The 25,308-nt window shown below is 49.0% G+C and overlaps 3 protein-coding genes across 4 annotated transcripts; 1 reads left to right on the forward strand and 2 right to left on the reverse strand.

Annotated features, from left to right (window-relative positions):
- Nucleotides 1-1,049: 1,049 nt before the first annotated feature.
- Nsun5 (Nop2/Sun-like domain containing protein 5) lies at nucleotides 1,050-9,397 on the reverse strand. 2 transcript variants are annotated; one of them, XM_077653312.1, is made up of 5 exons: nucleotides 9,314-9,397; nucleotides 8,360-8,603; nucleotides 7,774-8,042; nucleotides 3,810-3,925; nucleotides 1,050-2,148 (listed from the first exon to the last, which is right to left on the reverse strand). In XM_077653312.1, the coding sequence occupies exons 1-5, from the start codon at nucleotides 9,386-9,388 to the stop codon at nucleotides 1,617-1,619; spliced, it is 1,236 nt and encodes a 411-aa protein (XP_077509438.1). In that variant the 5' UTR covers nucleotides 9,389-9,397; the 3' UTR covers nucleotides 1,050-1,616. The 2 variants fall into 2 exon arrangements, with proteins under 2 accessions (XP_077509438.1, XP_077509439.1); XM_077653313.1 differs by having other exon boundaries at nucleotides 9,031-9,379.
- LOC144120679 (vacuolar ATPase assembly integral membrane protein vma21-like) lies at nucleotides 8,039-8,310 on the reverse strand. The gene has a single exon (XM_077653315.1). The coding sequence runs from the start codon at nucleotides 8,293-8,295 to the stop codon at nucleotides 8,062-8,064; it is 234 nt and encodes a 77-aa protein (XP_077509441.1). The 5' UTR covers nucleotides 8,296-8,310; the 3' UTR covers nucleotides 8,039-8,061.
- A 1,024-nt stretch (nucleotides 9,398-10,421) lies between the features above and the next one.
- On the forward strand, nucleotides 10,422-24,804 carry tgo (Aryl hydrocarbon receptor nuclear translocator homolog tgo). Its single transcript, XM_077653311.1, has 9 exons — nucleotides 10,422-10,886; nucleotides 13,226-13,277; nucleotides 13,349-13,829; nucleotides 13,917-14,064; nucleotides 16,521-16,706; nucleotides 17,005-17,179; nucleotides 17,587-18,100; nucleotides 18,279-18,396; nucleotides 22,674-24,804. Exons 1-9 carry the CDS (start codon nucleotides 10,865-10,867, stop codon nucleotides 22,841-22,843), a joined length of 1,866 nt encoding a protein of 621 aa, XP_077509437.1. The 5' UTR covers nucleotides 10,422-10,864; the 3' UTR covers nucleotides 22,844-24,804.
- Nucleotides 24,805-25,308: the final 504 nt, after the last annotated feature.

Below are 25,308 nucleotides of genomic sequence, written 5' to 3' on the forward strand. Positions count from 1 at the left end.
GTGAACTAGAATAGGTATTCTAGTTCACTATACGCAGGTTCTTCTGGGGTTCCCCGCATGCCGCGCGAGCAGACGACAATTAAAAGCGGCTTCGAAGGCCAAGCAGTTTCGTAGCTATAAGCCGCTTCGTTGGCTTCGTGCTGACGTCGCTGACGTGGTGGTGCGAGGCCGAACGTCGACGAGGCGAAAACGTAGTCATGAAGCTAAACCGAAAGCGACGCGTAGGAATCTGTAGATGTATATCGATTGCCCAAGGCCGTGGTCGACGGCGGATACCAGCTGGAACACACATCCGCGGGTGGTCGCTCCCAACTTAGTGCGTAGGCAGGATGTGAACGTGCTAAAGAAAAAAATACTTGTAGCCAATGCACGCATGTAAGTACAGATGCCGGTGATATGTAGGGGAACAAGTGAACGCGGGCCGGCCGATGGCTCTTCTGGAAACCGGAGACACGCCCCTTTGCGCTTTCGCGTTGCCTGCCATGGAAATTAGGAGGTATTGCAGTGTGCGCCGTAAATGCTCATTCGAAACGCAGCGAAGATTTTAAAATTCTAGAAATTGTTCGAAACAGTTAAAGCTCTTAAAATTGGATGCTCATTCCGCCGCAAGATATGCTCAGAACGATATTCAGAACGCTCGAGTCTAGTTCAATGCTTTAACGAACTTCATAACGTTCATATAACTTCACAAGCCATCGGTTCCCAAGATTTCAAGGTCATTCTGCGGACAATTTGTGCGCAAGAAATAAGCGCATGAAATAAGGAAGCTCAGGTGTGAATGAAGCTTAGCCATGTACAGTCGGAAATAGATTTTTCCAAGTGTGCCTTACCACATCTCTAAGTAAGCTTATGGGGTGCTCTGCACAAGGCTATATACCTGTGTCCTCTAGTACACTAAAATTAGTTGAGTGGCACACCGTCCAGTCATCTTTCATCTGCTGTCCTGCACTACAGCACCTTCAACAAGATGAACCATAGACAATGAGCCCAACATATAGTCCTATTTCAGTTTTTCACAAACTGATAGGGGAAAAAATAAAAGGACAGGCTTCTGGGATAGAACCTTCAGTTTATTACGTACAAATCGTGGCTCTTTGCATTTTCTGTTAAGCTCTCAGTTTTCACGAACGTACAACAAACGTCGAATGCAATCGCGCAGGTTTGCACAACTGTAACCTGCCGACACCCACATGCTGTCCATTCTCAGCAGAGGCATGTCACCACATTCAGAACTGAAAGCCACACACAGATCACCATAACAAAAGTGCAACTGCGATGAGCAGCACCACTTTACAGCCATTTCTCCACGCTGGAAGTTCCCTTCAGCACTGAACTTCAGGGCTCAGTAGGAGTAGTGGCAACACATCATATGGCCATATTATGGCAGGTGTCACATAGGCTGCTCGGAAAAGTGGCAGACGGCAAAAGCTTGTTCTTACACAACACTTCCCTGTTTTCTTTTCACAAATGAAGTGTGCTTTAGGATATTAACAGAGGTAGGCTGTGCAGCCTTCTGCAAGAAAAGGTAAAAATGTGCCGTTCTTCAACACGAAATACAGCTGTTAAGGTTTTTACCCTATCAGTTCAGCACTACTGGACACAGTTGCATGCACAACTCAGTAACGAGCTGCCCTCTCAAGCACAGCCAGGAAAAAGCCTCGCGTGAGAGAACTTTCCGGTCCCATGCGCACACAGCGGTCACCTAGTGGGCCCAGACCCCGAAAGGGCAGCTCAGGCAATGCGTGGGCAAGCACAAAACGTCCCCTGGACCATTCGAGCACCTCTGCCACCACGTCTTCATTCTCCTGCTTGAATGCAGAACAGGTCGAGTAGACGACGCGCTGGCAGTGCGGGAAGCGCAAGGCGTGCTTCAGCAGCATGGCCTGCAAGCAGCTCAGGCGCCGCACACGCTCTCTGCCCTCGTCACTGTTCGCGTCGGGTTCCAGACCCGGTCGGTTGCAGAGGCCTGAGCCGGTGCAAGAAGGGTCCACCAGGATGAGCTCAGTGGCACACTGGGGCTCTGCCTTTGGGTCGATTTCCAGAAAGTCTGCCTCCTGCACCTTACAGATGGACTTGAAGCCTGCATTCTGCACCAGGTCCCGTAGCGCCTGGAGTCTCTCCCCACTCTGGTCCACAGCCAGGATGTGTCTGCACCCAAAATATAACGGACATCGAGAGATGCTAAACTGCCGTGGGATAGCCTTTGTTCATGTTTGTTTCATGGTGGCATGCAATGTTAAAGGGGCTCTGAAACACCTTCCGAGGAGAGCACATCAACTCACTGAATCTTCTTGTCATGGACACCTGAGCCAAATATATGCTTCTACAGAGGACCCACAATCACGCGCAAAAGCGGGTGAGCCCTTTCCGGCGACTTTTTCACGTTCGCACCCTCCTCTGTCACACCGCTCCTGCGTATACCAGTTCAGAGATGGCTATTGGTTAGATCCTTCCAGATGTCAGGCAGCTGCCATGGCCGCGGCGAACAAGCGACGTAGTTCTGGCAAGGCAGAAAGCACCGGTGGTGGGGACGGCATAGCAGCGCTGACCTTTCAATGTGCAAAAATCGACGAGAGGAGAGGGAGACGCACGAAGACACTGAAATTCAAATTTTGACTACAGATAACTCAGCCTCTAAAGTGCCTGGGAAAAATTCTTGCTGGAGGATATTCATGAAACAGCGTCCTTTAACATCACAGGCATACCGTAACTTTATTACAGCCCCTTTCAGAGCATATACGTCACTGATAAGGCCTAAACTTGAATATGCATCAGCCATCTGGGATCCCCATCAAAACTATCTGAAGGCTAACCTCGAAAGAGTTCAAAATCGCGCTGTTAGATTCATTCATTCCGCATACTCATACGACATCAGTGTATCGTCTTTGAAAGCTGAAATTAACTTGTCGCTTCTTTCCCATCGCCGGCGCATTGCTAGCCTCTGCCTTTTTCACAAATTCTTCAACGGTTCATTGCACGAAGCACCCTACATCGTACGCCGCATGCACATATCTCAGCGCACTGGTCATCCGCTCCAAGTTGTCCGTCCACGCTCCCGTACTACTACATTCTCGGCCTCGTTTTTTGCCCGAGCAGCATCTGACTGGAACGGCCTTCCCCACCAAGTCGCCGCCATTACCTGTCCATCAAGATTCCACCAGGAGATAACGCAGATGATGTTAGACTAGAACCTCATGTTATATCCGTAGCCCCACCCCTTATGTAATACCCCTGAATTGGGTCTTTAAGGAAATAAACTGAACTGAACTGAACTGAAACGATAATGATGATCAGCACCATGTACACACATGCATATGCTTGCATGGAGCTGTAAAGAATGGCAAGTTGCTACCTCAGCTATATTGTGTCTGAATACATCCTCAGTTACTTCAGAACCCAAAATGGCACATTTCCAGTTGTGATGTAATCAACGCACTCCAAAAAAACTTTGAATAATGCACCACTGCCAATATAGAACGGGCCCAGGTCAAATTTGGTCCAGGAGGCCCATCAGACTAAAAATAATACTTAAATACTTAAATGGACTTAAATACTGAAAGATGCCATTGGTTTCACACAAACGAACTGCCTGTCACTAACTGCACTGCACACCAGCCATGCTTTAGTTAACACAGTAAACCCATCTTCCCTTTTAGGCCAGGCAACCTGATGTCCTAGACACAAAAATATATGGAGAGGCTTTAAACGAACAGAAACCCTGGTGAGGCTGCACCCTCATCATGGTGCAACTGCTGAGATGAACCAAGGCTGTGGGCAGGGCACAAGCACAAGGTCAATTAGGTACTCACCCTGTGTTCTGCATAAGTGCTGCTGCATATGATGTCTTCATGCCTGGGGCTGCACAAGCGTCCAACAAAAATGCACCGGGCTGGGGGTTCAAAGCAACCACTGCCATGCCTGACGCCTGCAAAGCATTGCAGCCAAAGAATGCACATACTTCAATTAGCACGGCTTCCCAAAGCAAATTAAGCATGCTGCACACAGGTGCTCCTGCTGGTTAGACACCATGTTGAAAGGCAATGCATGTAATATCCACACCAAAGCGTACCGAAACTGCATGCCTGCACAACAAACTGCTTGGCCGCTGAGGGCATTCCAACGATTCATTCGTATGCTACGGTGGTGTTGAAGGGAGTCTGCCACAGACCACAATCAATGCAGTGGCTTTATTTGGCCTTGAAATTTACGGAAGAAAATAACACCAGCAAAATTAGCAGCTTTCAAGTATACAGCATTTTGACAGTGCAGCATCACAATCCTGACATTGTGACATTCAGTCAATGTGACATTCAGTCAATGTCTATGTGGGCATACTGCTGCAAAGCAAAGCTACGTACTGTCGAGTGAACACACAGTCAAACATGTTTACGCTTTAAATGCGCCAACTATTGCTTCAATTCATAACTGCAGCATAGAAGTCCTCCAATGTGTTTAATTACCATACAACTTATGACTAACAGTTCATGCGCACACTTTTGCGGACAACTTCTGTCTACAAATTCCGTCCACGCACTCATGAGCCAAGAAAGGCTTGCGCCTCAAAACTAATCGCCGCTGAAGCGTTCATGGCAGCTGGTGGCAAGTTGGCTGCATTAATAAGATTCCCAATGGTAGACAGGGGAGTGCTCACCTTTTGCGTACAATGGCTTAATCACAACACAGCCCTGCGACGTAGCCATCCACATGAACGTAGTCATCCTGAGGCACTATCCAGCCAGCAATGCATTAACGACTCGTTGCCACAAATCTACAAGCGTCTGTTCCTGGGCCCATGTGCGATGAAAGTAGCGTAGCACAAGTGCACAAAAAATGTATCAGCTGCACTCCAACTATCTGACAGTCTGCACGTGGTACCAGAACAAAAGGTGAAGCCGGCGGGGGCAAACAACACATACCACGTGACGAGCATGACCAGCATGGCCGCAAAGGCATTCAAACTTTTCAAATTGCTGCTGCTAGTTGATCCACGACCATGCATATTAGCTTTGCTTTCGACGCTGCCACTGTCTCGCACCCAATGTGTTTCTGCTCACACGTGGGATGCTTTTTCCAGCCATCACACACGCAAGCACCGATTGACCTTACAAGCCATCAGTGCGCACTTGGCCAGCGGTTACCTGCAGTTTCAAATGCCCCCTTTTGTTGGTTTTCTGAGCTGACATGTCATTTCCAGGCAGTATCGCGGTAGCTGAGAGATGCCCTCCGGTATCCGTGCTAAGCTGGAAGCGAAACTTTTTCAGTTATGGGGAGTGTAAGGCCCTTGCTCATTCGGTATAATAGAGTAGCACAGCCACAGTTGTTCACTGTATCTGAGAGGAGTTCCAGTTGCCTTAAAGGACTATAGACACATAATTTTATTCCATCTTTTAATGCGACAGCGTTATGGAGCTCGTGTCGCAAAAAAGCCAGTGTCGGCGGCGGCGTTGGCCGTGAGCGAAAAATCCCTCCTCTCCCTCCTCCTCGCAGTGTATGTACGCCACTGCCCCAACAGACAGCGCGCGACGGCAGCGCCTCCCGCTCGTCTCGTTCGGGCGCAGTGGGGCCGTGCGGGCACGCAGGAATCACGCGATGAGCGGCGAACAAAGCAGCGCACATCCAGAGCGCATTCACCACGAAGCTTGCGGCTTGCTGCCCGTTCGTTCGGCGCGGAAGCTATGCTGGCGTTCATGGTATTGGGTTTGTCGAGAACGATGTGCTGACGAACTACGACAGCAACTTGAGTACCACGCGTTTCGGCAAGGCGCCCGGCAGCGCTTCTACGTGGTTTGCCGCTCCGCGCGTCCGTTTCACCGTACGTAGCAGAGCGATTTGTCTAACGGGCAAAGCGTCGCGCCGAATGGGCGATGGCGTTCCGCGGACTGCCTGGCAGTGCTGCAACACGCTGTCGCGTTCTGCTCTTAAAGGCGAAGCTTAAGTGTCCTCCAATTTTTCTTCTTTCAAATGATGTGTTAGAAATTAGATTACATGGACCATTGCATGTCTTCAGCTACAACCGCTAAATAATATATAATTGAATTTCTTCTCTCACGTTGTTTCGGTTCCGGTTTAATCAACCGAACAATGGCTGTGACGTGTAGTTGATGTTTAGGTCACGTGAGTCACCAAAAAAAAAAAAACAGTAACATAACTGCTGATTGTGTTTGTTGCTATTCCAGCTATTGAAGCAGGCTGGTTTAGGTACTGTAGCAGGTTAAAACTAAAGTATCAGTGTTTATATTGCAGTTTTTTCGTGCGCTACACGACCTAAACATCAACTACACGTCACAGCCGTCGTTCGAGTGAACAAACCGAAACTGCGTCAAGAAGAAATTCAATTATAAGGAGGGGTTGCCTTTTTCTGTTTTTATTTGGTGAAAAAAATCGGTGGACTTTTTTTCGGTTTTTATTTCAGAACGCTAGGTTGAGTTTTTATTGGCAAATATTATTTTCGATGAATGAAATACCAACTTTTTTCAGTAATTTAATGTAGCAATTCTATGTGGGCAAGGTCACTTAAAGGGACACTGAGGAGAAATTGAAGTTAGCTTGTATCAATAGAATACCAGCTCCTGATCACAAAAACGCCACTCTTACTGAAAACAAAGCTCTTGTAAGGTAGAAAATAGCAAGAACCAAAATACAGGTATCGCCGCCACAGGCCGATCTCGCAAGTACAAGCGTGCTGATGTCATAGGACATGAGACGCCACCTTGGAGGAATTTTCCTTCCTACATGGAGGTCGCGAATCTCTGAGGATGACAAAGGAAGGTTGCACGGTTCAATATTGAAGGAAGTTTTGTTTTAAAACCGATAGTGCACTTTTATCACACAAGGAAGACAGACAAAAGAAAACCTGAATGTTGGAAGCAAAGAAAACCGATGCTTGGCGGCACCACAGGCGGCCAGGAGAGTTTCGATTTGTTATGGTGCTTTGCGTCTATGAGCTTTGCGTGCCCCGTGGTTTTGTTTTTGACGTGCCTCGATTTACAAGCGCCGAACAGAAGAGGAACTCCAAGTGCCGCTTCAAGTGCTGGTTAACCTTTGAAGGAGCTTGTTAAGGCAGATGATCGCCACGGCCGATGAAAAACTATAATGGCACAATGGTCGGTCATCGTAGAAGGCAGTTCGCAGTATAAAGAGCACTTGTGTCTTCGCACGCTCGCCCGGCGAAACATTCCCAACTCTGCCAGTCAACTTCAAACTACTTAACGGAAATCGTTTATTAGGGTCGGGAGACAAGGTGCAAGGCAGTTATGAAAAACTGCTGATGGCCTAGCCGTGTTAGGCCAGGATATACGTAGCGAAAGCACGGAGACTTCTGCATCGGAAGAGTGCATTCACTAGAAGCGCCTTTATTGATGGTTAACTTTGAGCCGTCGTGGCGGAGTGGTAGCGTCTCCGCCTCAAACGCCAAAGGCCCTGGTTCGATTCCGAGCCTCGGAGCAGGATTTTTTTTATTATTCAGTGAATGGGCGGGGGTTTCAGTGGCTCCCATAGATGCCGCCACCGAATACGTTGGTCAGTGGTTAAGCGCAGGCTCTGTTAAGGCGTTTATATGCCGGCGTAATGCGCGCACGCGCACTGCACGGCGACGTCATGTCGGCCAAAGCGAGACCCTCTATACACCAACTGCGCTTGACTGCCGACGCGTTCAGCGGCTTCGGCGCACACTGACTGCACTGGCGGTGTGCTTCGAGCGTGTCTATTTCGATATACAAGAGAGCAACGTTCAGATTACCGGCAAGATCAGCAAGTGAAGCCAAGCAAGCGCACCTTGTCCTGCAGCAGAATCTGTGTGTTGCGCACCAGATCCAGTCGAGACAGCTGGGCGCCACTGCCAAACACCAGCCAGTCACGCAGATGGTAGTCCTTGAGGAACTCGTGCGGCTCTAGACGGCGCACTCGCTCCAGGAACCAGGCCAGTCCCCGGCGCCGCGGGTATCGGATCCTCGTGAAGCCCGCCTCCTCGAGCAGCCGTATCGCCGCGGAAGTGTGCAGCAGCAGCGTGTTGACGCGGGCGTAGCGGGGCAACGGGAGTGGGGCTGCACAAGTGCGCCACGCTCAGTCGCTCTTGTCGTCCTGGGCGGGGACGGCCTCGTGGTACGCCTCGTAGACAAACAGACCCAGCACCAGGTGCACGCAGAGCACGCTGGCCACGGTGGCACCCACCGAGCAGGCAGTGGCTGAAGCGTGCCACAGCTCGGCCAGCGCCCACTGGGCCCCGAAGAAGGCACCCAGCGGCAGCGTCACCATCAGCGCCGTGTACAGCAGCAGGGTAGCCAGCGGACCCGCCATGATGGCTGCTTAGCAGGCCTGCGTCACACGAGGCCGTCCCCTTAATATAAGTAGTCAGCTTTACCTTTTGTCTGGGGCACGGCTGCCAGAGCCTTCTCGAGCTGCGGCCGGCAGGCGAGCACCTGGTCGAAGCGCGGGCATGCACCTGGCGGCAGCGGCCGCTTCCCAAAAAGCGCCTCGTGCACCAGAACCAATGCTAAGGGCTTAGGCAAGCCCTGCTCCAGAAGCGAGCTCTGGGCCACCACTGCCTCCAAGACGGGTAGTTTCTGTGCCACTTGTATCACCAGGGCAGCCAGCTGGGCCTTGTTCTGAAACCGCCGCGCACCGTTGCCAATTGCATACATAATTTCGCTTCTCATTTTGGTGCCAGCAAAGGGAAAAGCGTGCAAATACGAGTATACGTGACGAAATAACAGCTCCACAAATTGAGCACACGCTCAAAATAAGCCCTTACTACCGTCTCACCTCTCCCTTCAGACAGCCGGTGCTATGCAACTGCTAGGACGGTCACTAGGTGACCAGGAAGTCCGGCTTACGTGACTGGTCAGAGCTGAACGAACACAAGGTGAATCGCATTTCACGACACTAATCAAAACACGCCACTTCCAGTTTATATCCGATGAATCCATTTAAGAAAAGGCTTTCGGTACAGCCTCTTAAAACGGCCAAGGTAACCGCAAGTCGGATGAGAACGATTCGAGCAGTCGTGGGGGTTCCGCGCTATATCTCACTCACCGGGTATTTGGCACTGGCCAGCAAGGACTGCACGGGCTGAGGGGGCTTCTGGTTCAAGGCATCCACGATACGCGCAGCGACCTTGTAACGCCTAGGTGTGCGGGGACAATTCCGCCACGTCTGATGCGGCATGGTACTCTAGCCTCCTCTTACTACCACGGCGACCTGCAGTCCTAGAATCGTACTTCTCACGCTAGGCCTCCACTCAAAGCGCTTTAGGAGCGCTTACCTTCCACTGTCTTATTTCTTTTCGTAAGGTCGCCAGAACAATTTAAAAGCGAACCTTCAACGCCTCAAGAGCGTATATCACGCGCTGGTAAGATGAGGCGAAGGCGGGAACATCCATAGCCATAGCCATAAGCCATGTTAGCCCAACGATGATGTTGACCATGGGTTGACACCATACCATGGGAATGGAATTATAATGATATGTATGATGGGATGTGTAGATGTGCCGCTGAGTGCCCATACCCCCGAAACGCAGTATTCGACTGAACGCACATAGAGTGAAGCCTACTATGGACTGCCGAGGTTCTGCCTGGCTCGGCCAGCTTGAGGCGCCAATGTGTCCAGAAAATATCGTCAGCGCTTACCCGCTTAGCAAGATTCCCTCGGAATCGCCTGTTGTAACAGCCAGTGCAGGACAACAGAGAAGAAAGACTGGGGTTTTACATGTTTATCTTCGGTAGCCGACAGCGACACAGAAGGCTCCCGAAAGTTGTATAGACTGCCTTTGATCTGATTGCTGCTCCTCTGGTGCTTCTTACCAGGAATGAGAGCATGAAGCATCTATCGGGGGTACAAATAGACGCGACACAAATAGAAAACAACAGTACAACCGCTGTTCAATCTCTTTTTGTTTGTGCCGTGTTTACCCTTCTCCGTCTATGAGCCCTTACCAACTTCGATTATAAAATGTCCAATGGACGTAAGTACTACAACCGTGTCGATAATTACACGATCACAAGCGAGATTCGGGATTTTTCATGACACGCAGCTCATAGTGGAGAGCTGAAATATTTACTGGCCAATCAAACAAATTTTATTAAAACATGGATCCATGGCAAATGCTGTTGACTACAGAATGCAACGTGAACCCATGCTTGCGCACACACTGGGGCGACGTTTGGTCACGTTGCGTGCGTGCGCGCACTTGATTAGCATGCGATTCCAGCCTGAAAGCACCGCACGCTCATGGAAGATAACGACTGCAAAACTTTTGGTGTGAATCTAAACTATGAGGTTTGATAACTGTCAGTTCGAACAGTGCCTGGTTCGAAGTATTACGGAAACGAAATGTTTTAATGCAGTGGTACCTCAAAGTTGGCACTACCCTGACAAATTGTGCGTAAGCTCGTTGGGGACCTCTGGCGAGGAACGCTTGCCGGCCTGTTGGGCGGTTGGGCCAGCCTAGGCCAACCCCTGCGCCTACCGAGCAAGCAAGCAAGCGAGCTGTCCTCACCGTCGACTGTGCTGTGCCCCTAGGGCCGCTGTGTGTTCATGTGGCGTCGTGTGCGCGAGTGGCGGCCATTTTTGTGAGTTCACACTCGTCACTGCAGCGCTGCTTCGTTGGAAGTAAAGTGTGCAGCTTGTGCGGAAAAGCTGGCGGTTAGGCTCTCCGTGTCTGTCCGTGAACGGGCCCCGTGCGCGCATCAGTGCGTGCCTGGGGTATTGGAGCGAGCGGACCATCGCTGGCGGCTTCGCGAAGCCTCGCCGTCGTCGTTCTCGAGCGCTGTGCCGCAGGAACGCATGGTTGAGCTGTCGTTGCGGGTCCGTGCGGAGCGCGTGGCGGCGGTCCCCGGGGCCGGTGGTCGCTCCTGGACGCGTTAGTCCCATGGCAGCGGCAGCCAACCCAGGTGAGCACCTCCAGTCGAGCACTGCGGGCGCTGCTCCCCGAGCGGCGCTTCTCGAGGCTTCGCAGCGTCCAGGTGTGACGCGCATACTTCGGGAGCTGCTTCGTGTTTGGTTACCTGTCCGGTGCAGTTGCGAACGCCGTTCAAGGGACAGTATTGTGGCACTACGAGTCATGTGTTTTTCACACCTCCGTGTTGGGGCGATCAGTTTTGCTGAAACAATGGATGTCACTGAAACACCTGTACGTAATTGCGGTCTCCGCGTCCGCCGTGCGGAGCAGGATCTCCGATGGCAGCGCGGACGAAACACGATCGTTTTGTTGTTGCCTTCGGCCGAACTCGGTGACAACACAGCTTCTTCCCCGGAACTGATCTAGTAGTAGTAGTTGCTGTCGGGAGTAACGTTTCTTGTGAATTGTGCAGCCGTTTTCGTAGCGACGCGTGTTTGGTGCTGATGTTGCGCACGGAGTCAGTCAGCGTTCGGTTTCATCCATCTCCGAATGGTCAATTGGTAACACGGTGAAACGATATTTTCCCGCTGTTTCCAGTATAAGTGTGCGCAGTCACGCAAAAGCCGGAAACCGATGGAAGTGTTCACATGCGCTTTCATGTTCACATGCGTTTTCGTGTTCTAAAGGTAATTCTGGGTCATATGGGGTGCAGTGAGATGTCCCTGCATTTTTAACTCTCAGCACGTTAACAAATTTATCCTTGCATTTCTGTATACTGGCGGCAAATGATGTCAACTTTGTAATGTTGTATAATTAAATATTGGCAGCTTGTTACCTGAAGAATTTTTTTTTTATTGTAGATGTAGTGGTGTTTTGTTGCGTCGTAAGCAGAGCTTCATGCATTGATCCAAGAGGTATGTGAAATTAGGGAGTGAGACTGAGTAGAGCTTGGTCCCCCGTCACTGACAGACCAAACCTGTGTATTGTTAGTCACTAAATCAGGATGGCATTAGTGTGCAACAGTGTAAAAGTATTTGCTTGCTAGTGACTTTCAAAGCGAGAACTGGAATGTGTATCCAGCTGCTGTTCCGAAAGTGAAACTAAGTGTGCTGTTGAGGTGATTCAGACTCCTTACTGTGTCCATAAGTTTTAGTTTGAACTTTAGGAAATATTCTTTAATGTGGTGCTGAAAAAACAGTTCAGTAAATCAACTGCTGCAGTCAGAAGGCGTATTCAGGATTTCTGATATGTAAGCTTCATACGCACCAAAAATGAAAGTTTGCCTTTCAGGTTTAAATACAAAGCATTTTATGCGTGGTGACATACTGACTGAATTTCAGAAGTGCATTTGTGCTTTCATATCTACACTAATTGTGTTTTATTCATCCAGAGCTTCTTGAAAATACAATAATTCCCTTTTGTGGAAGATGCAGTTGACTTCTGATCATGTAGCCACCGTGGTGGCTCAGTGATTATGGTGCTCGTCTGGTGACCCGAAAGACACTGGTTTGATCCCGGCCGCCGCGGTGTCATTTCGATGGAGGCGAAATGCTAGAGGCACGTGTACTGTGCGATTTCAGTGCATGTTAAAGAACCCCAAGAGGCCGAAATTTCCGGAGCCCTCCACTACGGCGTCCCTCATAGCCCGAGTCGCTTTGGGACATTGAACGCCATAAAACCAAAACCATAAACCAAATCATAGCTTGAGTTGCTTTGGGACATTTAAACCCCATAAACCTAAACCAAACTTCTGATCATGCAAACTCTAAGGGTGCAGAAAATTTTTTTTAGCTATTAGTCATTATTATTAGTTTGAATTTGCTTGAGTCCATTGTACTGTGCTGTAAATCAAGGCAAGAAGACTGGCCTAAGCATTTCCCAAAGAGAAAGGGGCAAAGTTAAAGCAAAATCCACATTTCATGAAATATGAATTTGTGGCTGTGTTGGCCGAATATTCGCCTCACAGTTACAATGGGCTTGTTTTCCCAAGAAAGCCAACTGTGAATGTAGTAAAAAATTTGTGAACTGTACAACTTCAAAATGTACCTGAAAGCCGCTTGGGCTAAGTAGAACAAGGACTTGTACGAACTGTGTAGTCAGAAGACTTTCACTTCATTTATTAAGAACATAAAGTGGAGTTCAAAATGGGCAAGGTGCAGAGGAACTGAAAGAAAGAAAATCTTTGGGGTTTGTGTTTTACCCTAACCAAGGAAGTGGCTGTGATAGCTATGCGTATATATTCCATCACATTGCCGATATCAGTGAGTGCATATATATGTATTGAGGAGTTCACTTTTTGCACCATGTAAGAAGCCACAAGGCCCCTATAACTAATGCAGTGCAGCATGTTATCTGTGTTTTGAGCACTGACACTCATTTGTCTGCTTGCAGTTGCAGACGGCAGCAAGGTGCTCAAGAAACGGAAGGCCAGCTGCTACAAGGAGTGAGTTGAGCAGCCATTCATTTGATGTGAAGGGAGGGATGTGAAACTGTGCCGCGCTGTGCTTTGTGCAGCGCCGCCGATGAGGACGGCAAGTTCGGCCGCATGGACGAGGACGCCCTGGAGAAGGAGCGGTACGAGGCATGGCCTGCTGGGGCCGACGCGCTGGCGGCACCGCGGCCAGGCGACGGCGGCGAGCTGCTCGAGTCCCTCTCCGCCAAGAAGGAGAACCACAGTGAAATTGAGCGGCGGCGGCGCAACAAGATGACAGCCTACATTACGGAGCTCTCGGACATGGTGCCCACGTGTAGTGCGCTGGCGCGCAAGCCCGACAAGCTGACCATCCTGCGCATGGCGGTGGCCCACATGAAGTCCCTCCGCGGAACTGGAAACACGAGCAGCGACGGCACCTACAAGCCTTCCTTCCTCACTGACCAGGAGCTGAAGCACCTCATTCTGGAGGCAGCTGATGGCTTCCTTTTTGTGGTCTCCTGCGACACGGGGCGAGTCATCTATGTCTCCGACTCTGTTGGCCCCGTGCTCAACCAGTCCCAGGTGGGTTGTGTGAGCGTAGCGGAGGGGCCTCCTCCTGGTGGTGTGCTTGGCCTCACATGACGTGGTGCCTGCCTTGTTGCTGTGCAGTCTGAGTGGTTCAACGCGTGCCTCTACGACCTGATCCACCCGGAGGACGTGGAGAAGGTGCGCGAACAGCTTTCCACCCAGGAGGCCTCCAGCTCGGGGCGCATCCTTGATCTCAAGACTGGTACTGTCAAGAAGGAAGGACATCAGTGTGAGTCCCTGTGCACAGTGCTTTGAGTTGGCACACAGGTGTAATTGTATGTGCACTGTTTTTACAAACGCTGTTTGTAATTCATAGCCTATAAACAGAGCTGTGCTGGCTGAATGCGAGACCCTGACCACACTGGCTCCTAAATTGTTTTTAGTGAGTTTAACTTGTCCCAAGTGATCTGGCATTTTATTGCTTCAGGATGGGTGCCGCTCATGGGGCATCACTGGAGCATCACTAGTTCGTTTGTGTTATCATATATTGAATTTATCAAACTTATTTTGTTGCATTGTACTACTAGGAACATTAAAGAACTGTTCATTATGTGACAAAAATTAAAGCACTATTGAATAATCTACAGTAGATTTGAAGTTATTCTTTTAAGAAGCATTAAGAACTGTTCATCTTTTAACAAAAAGTAAACTACTAGAGGTCAAAAGTTGTCTGGTTTACAAGAGTGAGTGCAACACAATTGCCGACAATGGGCTACCATGATGAAATGTACAGGGATACTGGTTGTTGCGCATATTCTTTTAGGGCCTGAGAGAAAGCTAAGAACCAAGTTCACTGGGCTTTGTGGCAGCGGAGACGAGCAGCAGTTTTCTACCTGCACGTCTTAATCTCTAATGATCTAGAAATGAATGGCAGTGATGGTGCAGTGGGAAAACAGGTGCATGAAGAGATTTTGATGGCTCATAAACATATCTGAACTGTAATTTTGACACTACAAGCCGTACGCAAGCAGTGCAGTATAACGGAATACCCAGCCACACAGATGTTGACATAAGCGAGGGGATATTTAACTTCCTGTGTTCCATTTCTGTTGTGTATGCCTTGAATACAAGTTGCTGCATGGCTGTTTGATGTCTTTTGAATGTGATTTATTGTATTTCATTTATCATTTTTGCTTGATGTATTGATTTTGCTAAAAGTAACCAGGCAAAGGGGAAGTGACTGACCAGCGCTAACAGACGGGACGGAAGAGAACAACACGGGCATATGCACTTCGTCTGTTCAGTTGTTTCTGTCACCATGCACCAACCAGCCTGACTAAGCCCTCTTGGAGGAAAAGGGTTTGGCTTCTCAGCCGTCTGTAGTGGAGATCTTATACGGCACCCCTAAAGACCAAAAGGTCTCGAAAGATGAGGACAAGGGTTATCCTTACCTTACACAGATTTAGAGGTGCCATAAGTGCTCCGCTACAAGGCTAAGAAACAAAGCCCATTGTCTGGTACTTTGGCAAAGACGGCACAGGTGTGAGTAAAAAAAAATATTGGCACAAATGATGCCACCAGAGCAGCAGAATCACACTACATAGCCAGCGCGGCGCAGTGCTTTGCAAACACGCCAATTAGGCTGTTCCCATGTTTGCAGCAGGGCACTGGCAGGAACCAACCTTTGCCAAATGCATCATGCCGCTTTCCCAGCGTCAAAGTGCTGTTGTCACGCTTCAGGCCTTGGCCAGCCATTCGTGACTGTGCACATGGCCACCTACGTGAGCAAGCCTGTATTAAAAAAAAAAGAGCTAGAGAGAAATCTTTTGCAACGCGATAGCTGTCCCTGCTGAACCCCCTCCCCCATTACTGCTGAGTGAAAATGGCCTGGCACTCTGTTACCGGTGTGTTTGTAAACTGCGGTGCTGCGTGTTATGTCGCTCCAGTGGCCCGTCACTTGTGCTAATCTTTTTTACTCGCACCTGTACATGGTATTTGAAGCATTCGAGACCAGAACTTGGGGCATCGTAAAGCCTTCATAAGGGATAGGTAATCTCGTGGCAAGCGCAGTAGGTTGCTATGGCTGTTATTGTCATTTGGGTATTAATGGGTATTTATCACCAAGCGCTGGTGGGGTACATGCTTGCCTTAGGTTGCGTGCGTGTAATATAGCCGGTCTGAAATTGATGATTCTGTGCCACTCCAATTTTTCTCACCCTCTATAATGAGCTCGAGCGCTGCTGCCCTGTGCTGTCATTACTGCTAGTCATACCTATTTTGGTACACATTGTGAGGGTAAAAGAGAATTGAACAAAAAGAATTGCCATCTATTTGTCTTGCATGCATATTTTGTTGCTGTGGAATCAAAACCAGTGTTCTGGCCTCTGAGCTTCTCACATCTGTGAGCCCTTGCTATAATGGCATGCTGTTGCTATATAGCTAGCTTTTTGTAATTATGTGCGACTGCTGAAGAACTAACCTCAGCTGCTTTGTGAAAATATGGTCCATGGTGCTCTCATCCGCAGTGAAAACAACGCCTGTAGTCAAATACAACTGAAGTGCGCTCTTGCAAGGTGGTTTGACCATGCTGTCATGACTGTAGGTCGACGCCATTAATTGGAGGACCTCTTTTGATGGCCACTTTGGTTTTGAGTTGTTTTTGACCATAGGAGCACAACATGTGGTAGGTCTTAGAGCTTGTGGTGTTCTAACTGGCACACTTTGCGTGCCCTCTTGTGTGTGCAGCGTCGATGCGGCTGTGCATGGGTTCCCGGCGGGGGTTCATCTGCCGCATGAAGCTGGGGAATGTGCAGCCTGACGTGCAGGGCCTGCAGAGGCTGCGCCAGCGCAATGCCCTGGGCCCGTCGCCTGACGGTGCCGCTTACGCCGTTGTTCACTGCACCGGCTACATCAAAAACTGGCCCCCTTCGGGTGAGTGCTTCCCACTCCGTTTAGGCTTTACTAAGACTAAAGTGTAGACACAGTGCTGTGTTGCATTCTGTGGAACTGTGGCAGCAAACAGTGGCGTTGCTTATGCATTTTAAGTTTCTGTTACCAACTGTATACTCTTGCTGGTAATAAAAGTGGTGCGACCGAGGCGCCGCGCAACTGAGTGGTCACCTCACCTTGCTTCCCTTTTTGTTGAAAATAAAGTTTGCTTGGACTGTTGCTTTCGGTTGTGAAGAACTGGCTGTTAAGTGTAGTGTGGATGGAATTTTCTGGTGTACAGGGGTGCAGGTGGAGCCTGGTGACCAGGACGGGGGCAGCCATTGCTGCCTGGTGGCCATTGGTAGGCTTCAGGTGACCAGTGCTCCCAACCCTAGTGACCTGGTGGGCTCGAACTCAAATGCTGAGTTCATCTCCCGGCACTCTGTGGATGGAAAGTTCACCTTTGTAGACCCCAGGTTAGGAGGCTTTTGTGATCACCTTGCTTTTGTTAGCGTTCTTGAAACTGTGCCATTCACTGCTGTAGCCTTTTACTATGCGTATTATAGTGTGGACATTCATTCTGAATTGCGGTTAGAAAGAAACCGAGACTGCTTCAAAAATTTTTTTCAGCTGAGAATACAGATTCTTGATTGTCTAGTAAGAGGGAGTCACAAAAAGTAGTGTTATTGCTTTTGGAAATAAATGGCATAACTGAACCACACTAGAGCCAAGATCAGCAGTGTAAGTGTTCAGCTCATGGTGGCTTGGATGGAAAGTTTTTGTGGTTTGCTATACGTTCTGTGCATGCACTGCATAGTTTTAAGACAAACCTTTCGGTACCTTCTCTGTGCACTCATGGTTGCCTCTGTCTGTATTGGTGTAGGGTGACAGCAGTGCTTGGGTACCAGCCCCAGGAGCTGCTGGGCAAGCCATGTTTTGACTTCTTCCATCCGGAAGACCAGGGACACATGAAGGAGAACTTTGAGCAGGTGCTGAAGATGAAGGGCCAGGTGATGTCGGTCATGTACAGGCTCCGTGCCAAGAATCGCGAGTGGCTCTGGCTGCGCACCTCCTCCTTTGCTTTTCTCAACCCGTACACCAACGACGTTGAGTACGTGGTCTGCACCAACACTTCGGCCAAGACCCTGTCTGGTTCTGCGGCCGGCACCGAAGACGCACCGGCTGACCTGCCGCTGGGCTACGGTGGCCACACCAAGGAGGGCCTGGACTACTCGCTGCCTCGTGCGGATGCCTACCGGTCAGCGGCGGACAGGCGGCCCACAGCACCCCTGGCGTATGGCTATGAACCGTACGCAGGAGGGCCACGCTTGGCCAAGGGCTCACCGCCTGCCCAAGCCTGGAGTGCCCCTCCACCACCCAGAGTGCCTCCCCCACAGGTGGGTGCTGTCACCCTAACTTGGAAGAGAGTGCATTCTTTTTTATCATGTCAAAGTGGCTACTGATACGTGATTGCAGCCACTTTGGTGGTAATCTCCACTGTGCTCTATTGAGCCCTGTGGCTTGGTAGGACATGGGTTCTGGGAACAGCACTGATCAGCTGCTCTTTTGTTGCAGGAGCAGTATGGGGCCAGTGGCTATGGAGGTGGTGGAGGCGGCAGTCAGCTGAGCCCATCGCGCAGCCCATCGGGCCCCACGTACACGCAACTGGCTCCCGGGGGAGCAGGACGGCCTGGTGAGGCTACTTTCATTGAGAATGGAGCTGCTATAATAAGCTTGAAAAGACCGGGAAAATTAAATACAGTCGATCCTGGATAAATCGAACTTGAAGGAGATTGCGAGAAAGTGCAATATATCGATAATTTGAAATCTAAAATACGCCTCTTAGATGCTTATTTCAAAATTGCGCACATATCGGACAGTTTCCCCGGGATCATGACAAGTGGGGACATACCGATTTGCTCCTCCAAAGTCCACAAAAAGCGAAAGCACAGCTCCACGGCCATTGCACTTTATTTTGCGACAAAAAAAGTCCACATCTTAAACAATTTTCCCGGGATCATGACAAGAGGGAACATACCGATTTTCTCCTCCAAAGTGCACAAAAAATGAAAGTACAGCTCCACGATCACCGCACTTTATTTTGCTAGAAAACGGTCCGTGAGCTTAGCTTGCCTCTTTTTCTGCACCATAAAGTTCATTAAACTGTGCTCAAGCTTGTTGATGGTATCCAAATGAGAAAGGCTAGTGCCTTCCATTGCACCACAACAGCGACGAATGGCGTTGAATGTGGATGCAAGTTCAGCCGCAGTGCATGGCGGCTGGGTCTCTTTGCCTGAATCTTTGCCACTGCTCTGTTCCGCTTCCTCGGTATCGATGCTGTCAGCCACAATCTCAGCATGAGCACGATCCGCAACAGTTTGCACGTCGTCGTCAGCACTGACAAAATCTTGTGCTGTTACGCCGTCTGGGATGGCACCTGCAAACGCTGAGAGCTCACGAAACCCGCTGTCCAGGCATCCGGCGCCATTCTCTTCTGTGTCTAGACACCTGTCGTCTGAAGCCACCACAAACTCTGTTTTGCGGAAGCAGCTCATCTTTGCTTCACGTCATTCCAGGTGCCAGCCCGCATCTGTAGGGCTTCGAGGAGGCCCACCTTGGGTTCGGTTCTCATCGGAAGGTTGATTAGAAGCCTTTGCACCAGTTGCCGTCTGTAACGAACCTTAAACACTCTCACTGTGCCCAGATAGAGAGGTTGAAGCTTTGCCGTTGTATTTCGTGGCAGAAATTTGATGATCTGCTCCAACTGGCAGACATGATGGGCAGAACAGTTGTCAAGAAGACAAACATTGCGGCCTGGCTTCTCCAGTTTGGCATCAGACGTTCGGAGCCACTCGGTGAAAAGATCATGTGTCATCCAAGCCTTCTTATTAAATGCGTATCGAACCGGGAGGCCTTTCGTGCTTTTGAAACATGGTGACCTGCTTTTGCCGATAAGTGGCCGCAGTTCACATCACCCGTCCGTATTTGCAGCGAGCAAAATTGAGACGCACACTTTGCTGTTCTTTCCACCATGGCATGCACTGCCCTCTAGGTGCAGGGTCTTATTTGGCCGCATTTGCCAAAACAATGTTGCCCCATTTGTGTTCAGTATTTGTGATAGTGAAAAGCTATCGCAAATCTCTGGCCACTCTTCGGATAGCCACTTCTCCGTGTCAGTGCTGCTTGTCGCCTCGCTTTCACCCGAGAGGGTCTTTCTGACAGTGCTGTAGTGACTCTTAAGGTCACCTTGATTTGGCTACACTTTCTGCACTAGTTCACAAAAGTGCCAAAACTAGTGCAGCGCAAGTTCTTGTGGCGCGAGTGTAGCTTGACACTAGTGCTCTCGGTGCAGCGGCCAAATCGAGTGCAAAAGTGCAGAGACCGTGTGTAGGTGTTTGTTGCGTGGTTTGACATATGCTCGGGATTGTGCTAGTTGTATTGAATGCCGTGGATTTGTTCGAAGTGGCGCATCTCTTGGAGCGGCTATGAAATTTGTTAATTTCAAAAGTGATGAAGAATTTGATGTCGTCTTTTCCGTTGCATTGTGCAAAGTGGCGCAGGCCGGTCGATTATCATCGAGTCAACGGGTACTTTGAAAAGGCAACAAACTTTTGAATTCAAGAGGTTTCAGACTTCCGCTCGAGATGACCTTTGACAGCTTATATGCCTGATTCAGGCTGTTGCCGTTTTATCCGAAAAGTGACTTCGGTTGTCCGGCATTTACAGAATGAAAGAGTTGCCTGAGAACTTGGACTATATATTTGAACTCAACAACCCGCGTTCACTGTTGGCGGACGGTGACGGCGCAGTGACTATCAGAGACTGACTAGCAGGCTAAGGCGTGGGCTGACGGCGATCTCAAGGCCACTCACTGCTGTAAGTGGAGGTACTGATGTCGCAGCGAGTCCTATCACAAACGTTGCGATCACCCGTGTATTAAAAAGCACCTTGCCATCTGCCTCTTAATGGAAACACTCCATCATGCTGTGTGCAGCAATAATCATATTTGCATACAAAAGAGAAACGGTGTAAAGCAACGTGCGAGGCTGCACAGAAAGATGAGAACCCATAAGCAGTGCGCCATGCCAGCCAGTCGCTTACACACGTACGCACACATACACGCACTGTCATTTTGGCTGTTTGGTGAGGGCACGGTGCATATGCCGCGTCTAGCACGGGTATGCGGTCGCCTCAGCCATGGTCTCAACGCCACTCACTAAAATAAGCATGGCCGCAGAGCCGTCTGCTACGGAGCGCGCCAAGCACCTTGCACGAGTAGAGAACTTGCCAAGCGGCTTGTGCAGCAGTGCAGAAGAACTCGTGCAGCACGAAGTCAAATCAAGTGCCGAAGTACAGGTGGCGCTAGCTGCACTGTCAAATCGAGTGCGAGAGTGCTGCACCTCCTGAACTGGTGCAGAAAGTGCAGCCAAATCAGAGAGACCTACAAAACGCTGCTGCCAACCAGTGCCACTAGTGAAGCTCTCTTCTCCGAAGGCTACAGCAAACCATTTCGCTTTCATGCATGTGCATCGGGCCATCGAGAGGGATGTGTCTGGCACATGTTTCAAAAAACCAGGCGTACTAAGCTTTGTCGACCTTCTCATAGGTCGGAGCATGCATACGACAGGCTCCAGGGTAACTGGATTGCGCTGCCTTCAGCTTCACACCGGTTTTATTCTTGAGGATTGTACTCAGCGTGTTGCGAGGAATTCCGAATGCATCGGCGACCAACGACTTTTTCTCGCCGGCCTCCACCCGTCGAATGATGTCCGCCCTTGTTGCCATGTCCACATTCTTGTGTTTACTTGCATTCATGGCTCCCGAACACGCGACCAAAGCGAAACTAAAGCGCACGGCACCGCACAAGCGAACTCACATTGGCCTCGTGAACAAAGCGATAAGAACGACCACCGCACCACAATCAGCACCACACCAGTCACATGCCCAAGCAGCACCGGCAGCAGTGACAGCCAAAATGGCCAAAACATTGGTGAAAGCTAGCTGACGTTGCTTGTTTTGGCTATGCCAGCGGAGTCAACCAACCAGCATGCAGAAATTGTGCGCCTGCGGTCCTGTGGCCAGCACGGTTTTCCTCTTCCCAGCCCTTTACATGCCCCCATGGCCATTCCCATTTCCGTTCACACCCCACAAAGTTCTCATCATGTGACTTACTTGTGCAGCTCGGCACGAATGTCCCAGGCCAGCATCGCGCACGAGATGAGTTTTCGGGGATCGTGAACTCCGTTAGAAACCCATTTGCAGGGCTGCACAGCCGTGGGAGAAGCCCACTTCCAGGGTGGGTCGTGTTGGGAGAAGCACACTTGCAGGGGCGCGGCGTGGCACGGAGTTCGATATATCAAATATGGGGTGCGCAGAAGTTCAATAAACGCAAACAAATTTGCAATACTTTTGCATCGGATTCCCAAGGGGATTTTACAACTGTTCGATATAGGCAATAATATGATATATCCGGGATTGACTGTACACAGATATAACTGGCACCGACTACACATGCTCGCAAGCAAAATGCAGTGACGTAAAGATGGATTTTTTGTATGATCTCTGAGGATAGACTGCAGTCCTGTTCAGTTGCAAATCGTAATCACAGAGTCCATTTTTGGTCCTTTACTCACAGGTTTGAAAGGATTATATAGAAAGAAATGCTCAGTTTTTAAATCCAATTTTTTCAGCAATACTGTATGAACTGTGTAAGGGCCGCACTTTATTTTTTTTTTAAAATTTGGGTGTGAATTTTGAAGGTGCAACCATACACGAATGAAAAAAAAACAACATAACTATTTTTTTATGTATTTCTAGTCCAAAACACGGATGTGGCCCTTACACAAGATTATAGGGTAAAAGTCTTTCGCTGCCAAACAAACATAACATACCCAGGATGCTGATCATAATTGTGCATATGGTATTTCAAAGAAAGGAAATGACCTCAAAACTTTGTGCTTTGCCTGCCAGGTCTGTGGGGCCAGTGGCAACCGGGTGAGGCACCCCCGCCCGGTGCAGGAGGAGCACCACCCCCGCCCCCCGCACAGCAGCAGGAGCTGTCAGACATGCTCCAGATGCTGGACCAGTCGGGCACGGCATCGTTTGAAGAGCTCTCCATGTTCAATTCATTTCCCGAGTGACCACCGCCACACATCAGGGGAGGGAGGGGGGGGCCCTCTTTTGTAACCGCAGCCGCTGCGCCGTCGTGCAAGGGTTTTGGTAGCATGCCTCATCGTGGTGGACCAGCAATGTACTTGACCCACGTGAAGAAGAGGAAGAAGAAAAAAAAAAGATCCCAGGTCACAGAAATACACTGCACTGTACTGCACCCAAAAGGGTCTCTCTGCTTTTGCCCCTGTTGTGGCACATTGGCCACAGCACCATGGCTTGGTAGGGAACACGCATCCTTTGAGCATCACCGCTACCGACAAGCTGGCTTCGTATTTCTGAATGCTGCCCAGCATGAGATAGGGTGCATGTTTTGGTTTGACTCTCAGATCTGATTAACTCATAAGCATGCACAAGGGTGCGCGCATTGTACATTCTCATATTTTTACAAGACACGCAGTTCATTTCAAGGTAATACTCGAGAACATTCCTTGCTGTCGGCAAGTTTTAAATACGTGCCATCTGGCAACTGTTGGTCACAGAGAATCTGAGCTTGCTGTTTGCTTTAGTTCTTTTTCTGCTGGGTGTTGGTTGCTGTGGCTTGAATTGGTTTGGAGGCAACAAAGGTGATAGTTTTTACGACAACCCTAACAGACCTTTTGATTTAGGAAGCTACAGGAGAGATTTTAATGGCATGTAGGTTTTATTGCATTAGAGTTGGGAAGGTGTATGCTTTCATGCTCTGAGCTAGTTTTGTATCTACATTTACTTCCCTATTCCCTTGAAGAGCATTTCACATGGCATGAAAAACATAGGTTGAGCAAATTGCCTGCAGTAAAAGCTTAGTTGATATTTTTTTTCTTTTATCAGGGACAGCTGACCACTCTATTGGCTGTAGGTGCACTGTAGCCTTAATTTCTTTTCAAATTCAAAACTGCTTTTTATTTTAGTGAGTTGTACCTTGATGTTGGGCATGCTGTGAAAAGAAAACTAACAAATTTTGCTTGCAAGCTGTGCCTGCATTGTAATGATGCAAGATTTTGTGGCCATTTCTGTACATAGCTGAAGCCTGCAGCATTGAGGTGGTTAAAATTTTTTTGGAAATTTATGCTTCGTGAATTGAATTTTGTTGCTGTAGAGAAATAGGAACTGTGCAAGTATCTCTATAAACCTCTTTATTTGATGCAGCTTTTCCACCTTAAAATATCATCTACCGAGATCCTGGAAGAACTAAATAAACCATGCAATTACTAGGAACTTGTACATTTTCATCTGCGATGTCTGAGGCCGAAAATATCTGAAGACATTTTCTTTTTCCTGCAGATATTTATGGTACACAAACTAAAATAGAAACATTTCTGCCTGCCTGCAAAGCGATAAGAGGCGATTTTCTTAGGAGAAAAGCACTTGAGCTCTGTTTGATAGCAGATAACCTGTGAACAGAACTACTCAAGTTGGCCATTATAAGAGCTCATTCTGCCAAGCAATTGGGCTGTATCGGTACATGATGATATTTGTTTTCTCACACTAAAAGATCCTTCTCTGTGGAGGTCTGCACTGTCCAGCCACATAATGAGCAAAGACATTTCTTTGGAGAACTGGCATTTCTCATGTGTCTTGGTTGTGTTGCGGCATGGGTCCATGATGCAGTTTATTCTCTGCAGGCTTTTGGAAACCGCTATTCCAAACCATTCAGCAGCAGAACACCTTCTGAGCTTCAAGCAGTCCCTTCACCTTATGTGCAGGCACCATCATCTCATTTGCTGGGACAAATCGTTGTGGCGTGCATGCTTACCAAGTATGCAAACCATAATCAAGTTGATGCTACATTAGAGAAGGACGAAGGATAGGCTTAATTGGCCAGTGCATATGTATGCAGCGACCACACTTGGGCCACAGTGCCTAAACTGCAGGCATCGCTTTTTTTCTTTTGTGCTTTCACCCGGTTTTGCTTAGGAAGCAGAATAAATAAATAGTGGAAAACCAATGTCTACACCTGTGTTGCGATCATTTGTTTATGTGATTCTTTTGTGTGTCAGTAACTTAGCACTGTCATTCTCGGTTTCAGGTGCACATAGCTTTATGAAAATATATGTGTATAGTTCCAACAAAAACTGCAGGCTCCACGCTGCCTGAAGAGCGAGAAGTGCAAAAATAATTGAAGATGGGGGACCCCGTTTTTATTTTTTCGCTTTTTTAAAGGGGTCTATCCAAGATTGGAAATAAAACCTAACACATGCAGTATCTTATCTGGTTTTGAGCTCCCCTCCCAGAGCCTTAGTTTCAGGTTGTGATAACATTTTTTTTATTGCTGTTCTAAGGGCTTGCCTAAACAGTGCTCCATGTGAGAGCTAAGAGAGACCAAGAGAAGGTGATGTGCTAACCTCTTGTGGTGATTATGCGGGTTGTGCTGTACGCTAGTGCCTGTTGATGCCTGTCACAAACCACTGCTTGGATAAGGATGCACACACATGGAGTACGCAGTGGGTGTCTGTGC

Source organism: Amblyomma americanum, chromosome 2, assembly GCF_052857255.1.
Source record: "Amblyomma americanum isolate KBUSLIRL-KWMA chromosome 2, ASM5285725v1, whole genome shotgun sequence".
Classification (NCBI taxonomy): domain Eukaryota; kingdom Metazoa; phylum Arthropoda; class Arachnida; order Ixodida; family Ixodidae; genus Amblyomma; species Amblyomma americanum.